The sequence below is a fragment of the Orcinus orca genome, chromosome 19, assembly GCF_937001465.1.
Source record: "Orcinus orca chromosome 19, mOrcOrc1.1, whole genome shotgun sequence".
Taxonomy (NCBI): domain Eukaryota; kingdom Metazoa; phylum Chordata; class Mammalia; order Artiodactyla; family Delphinidae; genus Orcinus; species Orcinus orca.
Genome location: NC_064577.1, coordinates 30,068,116 through 30,074,371, shown reverse-complemented (window position 1 = coordinate 30,074,371; position 6,256 = coordinate 30,068,116). Strand labels below are relative to the sequence as shown.

General features: G+C 58.1%; 1 protein-coding gene across 5 annotated transcripts in view; it reads right to left on the bottom strand.

Annotated features, from left to right (window-relative positions):
- SEPTIN9 (septin 9) overlaps nt 1-6,256 on the bottom strand; it is a 165,826-nt gene that overhangs the window by 79,120 nt on the left and 80,450 nt on the right. For all 5 annotated transcript variants that reach the window (XM_049701549.1, XM_033438593.2, XM_049701550.1 and 2 more), the window contains one exon: nt 1-642. In XM_049701549.1, the coding sequence (XP_049557506.1) occupies nt 1-642 (642 nt within the window). The remainder of the gene's footprint in view (nt 643-6,256) is intronic.

The window sequence follows — 6,256 nt, the reverse complement described above, 5'->3', positions numbered from 1 at the left end:
CCTCCTGGCTCTTGGGTGGGGCCTCGGCCACGGGCGGCTGGGGCTTGGGCTCCAGCCTGCTCTGCAGCTGAGACATCGGGGTGGGTTCCGAATTCTCCAGGGTCTGGGGTGGGATGGGGGAGGCGGGCCCCTCGGCTGGCTTGGGCACCTGGATCTCGACCCTCTTGGGGGCTGCGTCGGCGGTGGGGATGGCGGGCACCTCAGGGATCTTGGAGGTGGGGGTCTCCATCCTCCGGTGGGCTGACTCCTGGGGCTTGACTATGGTGATCTCCGTCCTCCGAGGGGTGGGCTCTGGCGTCTTGTGGCCCAGTGCCTCGGCCCGCTTGAGCCCGAACCGGGACGGCCCGGCGGTGCCGGTGTTCTCTACCTGCTTGGACGAGATGTCGATGGAGATCTCGGTGCGCCGAGACACAGGCTCAGCCTTGGGGCCCGAGAGCTCGACCCTCCGCAGGGCAGCCTTGGGGGATCGCTGGCTGAGGGAGTCTACATGGCGGGCCGCGGGCTCCGAGTTCTTCACACCCAGGTCCTGGAACTTCTGCGTGGAGCTGGCCACAGAGGCCCGGAGCAGGGGAGTCTGGACCCTCCGGGTTGGGGTGGAGTTGGGCGTCTCGACCTCCTCGACCTCAAAAGATCTTTTCAAGGCTGGAAGAGAAAGCGAGGAGAACGTGGTAAGTAGACGGCTCGGGAGCCCCTGGGAACATCCCGCTAATGGGGAACACCAGAGGGCAGCTGGCGGGGATGCTACAGCAAGGGGCCCCCGGGAAGACTCTTGCGCCCTTCACCTCTCAGGAAGAAGAGAGGACAGCCCCACTCTCCTAAGGGACTGAGGCACCAGCAGCCACGTGTTCTGGGAGAGAGAGAAAAGGCCGAAGCTTGGAGGACGCCCTCTGTCCTCTCTGTCCTGCCGTGGCCACGGTCCCGCCAGCTACATTTTCTCTAAGGATGTTCTGGCTCAAGGGAGGGGCCTTTGATTTCTTTCCCTCCTCACCTCCGCCCAACACAGACACCAGCAGCAAACACCACCACCAGCAGCAGCGGTGGAGAGATGTCCCCAGTAATAACAGCCACAACCATAACCAATCAGAATCTCGATGGGGGGACTTCCCTGGTGGTCCAGTGGTTAAGACTCTGCGCTCCCCATGCAGGGGGCCCGGGTTCGATCCCTGGTCAGGGAACCAGATTTCGCATGCATGCCGCAACTGAAAAGATCCCGCGTGCCGCAACTGAGACCCGGCGCAGCCAAATAAATATAAATAAATAAATACAAAAATTCACGAGAAAAAAAGAAAAGAATCTCAATGGGAATGTCACCACCATATCAATAACAGCGAGGACAGCCAACGCTGGAACTTTTAACACAGGCAAGGCATTGGGCTTACTGTGCATAACCACATTTACCCCCCCACCCTAACCCCATGGTGTAAAGGATGCTATAATCCCCTGATACAGATGGGAAAACCGAGGCCCAGGTGCTTAAGCCAAGTGCCCAGTGGCGTGGGGTGAGTAGCAGAGCCGGAAGATGCGTCTAACTCCCAGGGCCAGGGTTCTTACTCCTTTCTGGTGGAATAATGGAGATCCTGGGCGAAGTTCACACCGCTGCCTTTCTTAGTCCTCACACCGGCTGCTTCTGCCTCCATCCTATACCACCTGCCCCAGCCGGACCTGGGCCCACGCAGCACACTGACCACCCAACTCCCACCCCACAGCCCAGCATTTCCACCCGTCCACCCACCATCTCCGCCAGGATCTGCTCCCTCCAAGGCGGTGGGGACACTGCCTGAGAAGCCACTATCCCCACAGTTCCTGCAGCCGTGCTGCAAACGAGAACCAGCTGCTCCCGGTTATAAGGACCAGAGTGGGAAGGGGCCCGCGGGGCAGGAACATGCCCCAGCTCCTTCCCAGCCGGGCCCACAGCGCGCCCTCAGCGACCCACAGTGTCTCTCCCACCCCCCTCCCCACCTCACCTCACAGCCCCAGGAGCCCAGGATTACAGGGATCCCCCCCACAATTTCCTCCCCCAGCCCGCAGCTGGTCCCCAGCCCCCCACACCAGCTCTCAGGGCCATTCTGAGCAGCCCCTCCCTCCAGTCTTCCTTCCTCCAAATTCCAACACAGCCCTCGTCTCTTCCCCATGGACATTACCTCCTTCAGAAGACCAGGGTGTAGTGGGTGGCTGAGTGGGTGGGTGGCCAGGGGCATGTGTGCTCTGAAGCACTGGAGGCAGGGAAGCAAAGGAGACCCCAGACCCTGATACCTGGCTGCTGGAACTACCAGTTTCCCAAACGTGGCACCCCTGGGGGACCCTGTCTAAGCCCTGGGCACACCTCCTTCACAAAACCCCGGGTCACAAAGCTCGACCGTCCCAGAGGCCCTGCAGGGATGGGAAATGTCCTCCGAGGGAGGGAGCTGTGCAGATTTCGGGAGCGGGCGCCTCACCACGCACTGACTCAGGGACACACCTGCTGTCCAGCTTCACTGCGGCCAAGCAGGCATGTGTGTGCGATGTGGCCAGAGCTCCGGATTCAAGAGAATCTGAAAATCTGTGTTTTTTTAATATGCTATCTCCTGATTTTTAAATGCTGGCCCAAACAAAGCAAAACAACCCCTTTAAAAACACTGTGCGGTCAAAGGAAATCACATCCAAGGGCTGCACTCGGCCAGTGGGCCCTGCCGTGACCTCGGGTTTGATAAGGCACACGGCCAAGCGCGGCAGGGGTGTGCCTGTGCAAGGACCCCAGCTGGCGCAGCTCTGCCTCTCACCAGGGGCTGTCCAGCAAGATACGCAGGGTACAAACTGCCCATCCAAAGAAGCCTCAAGTGCCCAGGGAGAGGTCAAGTGCCTGCTAAACTGGCCAGAAAGTCCAGGGCTGAGTGCCCGGAACTCTGTCCTCTCATGGTTCCCAGGGCCTCCGAGACATCTGGTCTACCCCCGCCCCGTGAGCACTGTCCAAACTGTCCCCGATAGTGGCTCCTGTCTGTCTGTGAGCTCCCTCGAGGAGGGGTCCACACCCCACCCGCCTAGGCATGTGCACGTCCAAGAGTACTTGGTGTTAGCTCCTTGGAGCCAAGTTGGGAGAACAGGACCTAGGTGGGTAAGGGCTCTTTCCCAGGTTTGCCCCACGGGAATAAGACGACCTTTTCCTGGGAGTCCCGACAAGGTCTGTGCCCCTGTTTGGAGAGCCCCCTTCTTGGGGAGCCCATTTGAATGAACCTCCAACTGCAACTCATGAATTAAGACCCCGCGCCAAAGCAAAGGCCTCCCTGAGTCGGGAGGCCCGATTCGGCGATGACTTGGAACCAGACTGGCTGGCACACAGATCACTGCTCCCCGGAACACAAAGTCTACACAGAACGCACAAGCCCGGCGCCATCCGCCACCCTCTCCTCTCCTGGGCTGCTCTGTGCTTCTTCCTGGCACATGCCACCCCCTGGGCCCACACTGTCCGCATGCTTAGCCCTCGGCTGTACTGTCTATCCAGGCACTCACCGGCCAGCACCAACATCCCCATTCGTCTAGTTCTCTGAGAGGACAAGGGCTGTTCCCACCATCAGGACGGTCCCTGCTCAGCAAACATCCAGGGCTGCTGGGGGTTCTGGATGGCTTACGCCATCCCCCAAAACAAGCACTGCCCCCACCCAAGGATTTCAAGTTCCCCCCCCCAAAGCCAGGCTCACTCTTGCCTCCTCCCAAAGCCTGCCGTGGTGGCCCCGTGCAGTTCACGCCACTCCCTCCCGTGTCATCCCGATCATCCCAGGCTGCCGGGACTGACTTCGGGGGAGGGGGGCTCCCTGGGGAGAGAGCCGGAGTCCTCTCCTCTGTTACACCACGAGCCAGCCCTCCAGCCCTTCCTGGGCCTCGGGTGCTTCTTCTTCACAATGTAAAGGCCAGACCGGATCACAGGTTTGTAACTGTGGGCCCAGAGCAGGGAGGTACCAGGCCCTCAACCCCATCTCAGCCTGAGAAGTTTCACTTTCCTCTAAGGTTCTGTAGGGAGTTGAACAGTGTCCCCCCGCCAACCTAAAAGCTACGTCCAAGTCCTAAGCCCCAGAACCTGTGAATGTGACCTTACTTAGAAAAACTCTTTGCAGATGTAATCAAGGTAAGGATTCAAGATGAGATTAGCCTGGATTTAGGGTGGGCTCTAAGTCCGGTAAGTGTCCTTATAAGAGAAAGAAGAAGGAGATCTGAGAGACACGGAGAAGAAGGTCATGTGACAACAGAGGCAGAGACTGGAGTGATGCAGCCGCAAGCCAAAGAGGCCTGGAGCCGTCAGAAGCTGGAAGAGGCCAGGAAGGATTCTCTCCTAGAAGCTTTGGAGAAAGGTGGTGCTGCCAACACCTTGCTTTTGGACATCTGGCCTCCAGAACCATGGGAGTAAATCTCTGTGGTCTAAGCCACATTGTTTGTGGTCATTTGTTACATCAGCCACAGGGAGTTAACACAGGGACCGTTGGAGGGATGAAACCTCTGGGCTACAAGATTGTCTGGGGCCCTTCCCGCTGGTGCTGTCACGCCCACTCTGCACCCAGCCCCACTCAAGAAATGTCCAAGGACTTCCCGTGGCGGCCCAGTGGTTAGGACTCAGCGATTTCACTGCCGTGGGCCCGGGTTCAATCCCTGGTCAGGGAACTAAGATTCCGCAAGCCGCGAGGTGTGGCCAAAACGTAAAAAAAAAAGAAGAAGAAGTAGTAGAAACGTCCAACGGATGGACCAATGGAAGTGTGGCCGAGCTCCAGAACTGCTGTATCAGGCACCCAGAGGAGGAAAAGCTGACTCCTTCAGGAATCACACAAAACCCCAGACGGTGGGAGAAGTCGTCACGAGAATAACATTGCTCTCGATTTACACCGGAATATTTGGTGATGAAACCAAAGATCATTTTTTAAGACAGGCTGTGCGAGGGATGCCCTCGGAGTAGCCGCCTCTATACAGAGGATGTCATGACACAATTAGCACCCAGCTGGGAAGAGTTAGGAGACGGCTTGTCACGAAGCTGGCAGGACAGGGTCCTCCAGCATCCCATCCCCCAACGGAAGTCCTAAACACACGCTCCAGGTCCTGCCCCAACACGCACAGCCACCCCTCCCTTTCCAGGGTCAGACTCACCCTGGAAACTCCTTCCACTTCCTCCGTGGAGAATGGCTATAATCCACCACGGCAGTGGGTGCTTTTTTCCACTTTACTCTTCTCCCCCCTCCCTGCGGAGAGGCAGCCCAGGGGGTCCAAGTGCGGCCGAGGAAGCCGGCAAGAGTGCAGACTGGAGGCCCCCACGTAACCGCATCTGATGGGGGACCGACGGGCAGAAACGTGGCCTTCCACTGGACCAGGGCAGTGGGGAGTGGCGCTGTGCTGCTTCCTCTTTTGTCTGCAGGATGCTAAATGCCCTCAGAGGGCAGGCAAGAGACCCCCACACCCCCGCCCCGAAGCTGGACAGGACAAACGGCATGGCTGCGGGGCACCAAACAAACATGGGACCAGGCTGTACTGGGAGGGTCCCCGAACTGCCACTGGGAGGGAAAAGGACTGACATCTCCCACAGGGCACGGGGGGCCCACCCATCCTCACACCATTTCCCAAATAAGCACGCCCCCATTCTCCCTCTCGTGAAGTCAAGAACCCCCAAAGCCGGGCTTGAACACTTCTTGCTCCCCAAAGCCCTCCTCGGCCCCAGTCAGCCCTTCCCCGCGAGCACATGAGACTGAAGACTGCCGTGCCCTTTGGCCCACTGCTGGGAATTTACCCCCAGGAAATCATCAGACACACAGAAAGATTTATGTACGGGATGTTTGCATCAGCATTAAAACAGCAAATGCTGGAAACAATTCGAGTTTACGTAGAGTTTTCTGAACCCATATGCCAGAGCCCTGCAAAGTCATCAAAATCACGGTTCTGAAGCTGAGAAATGCTGAGAATACTAAGTAAAAATAGCAGGATCCAAGCTGCATGCACGGGCCTGGATTCATCGCACACACACATGTGCAGGGTGCACGCACATTCGAGGAAAACAGCCGCCTCTGGATGGAATTAAGGTGGCCGTTTAATTCATTACACTTTCCTGCCTTTTCCCAAGGTGGCTATGCTAATGTGGGTCACTTCATATTTTCAGGGGATAAAACCATCAGCGCTGCTCTTAAAAAACAAGCCTTGCTACGAAGAGGGGGAGGGTGTGGATAACTGCACCTCCGGCCCAGCCTCTCCCGGTCCATCAAACACCTACGGTCTCGGCCGCTGCAGAGGCCAGGCCGCCTGGCCAGAT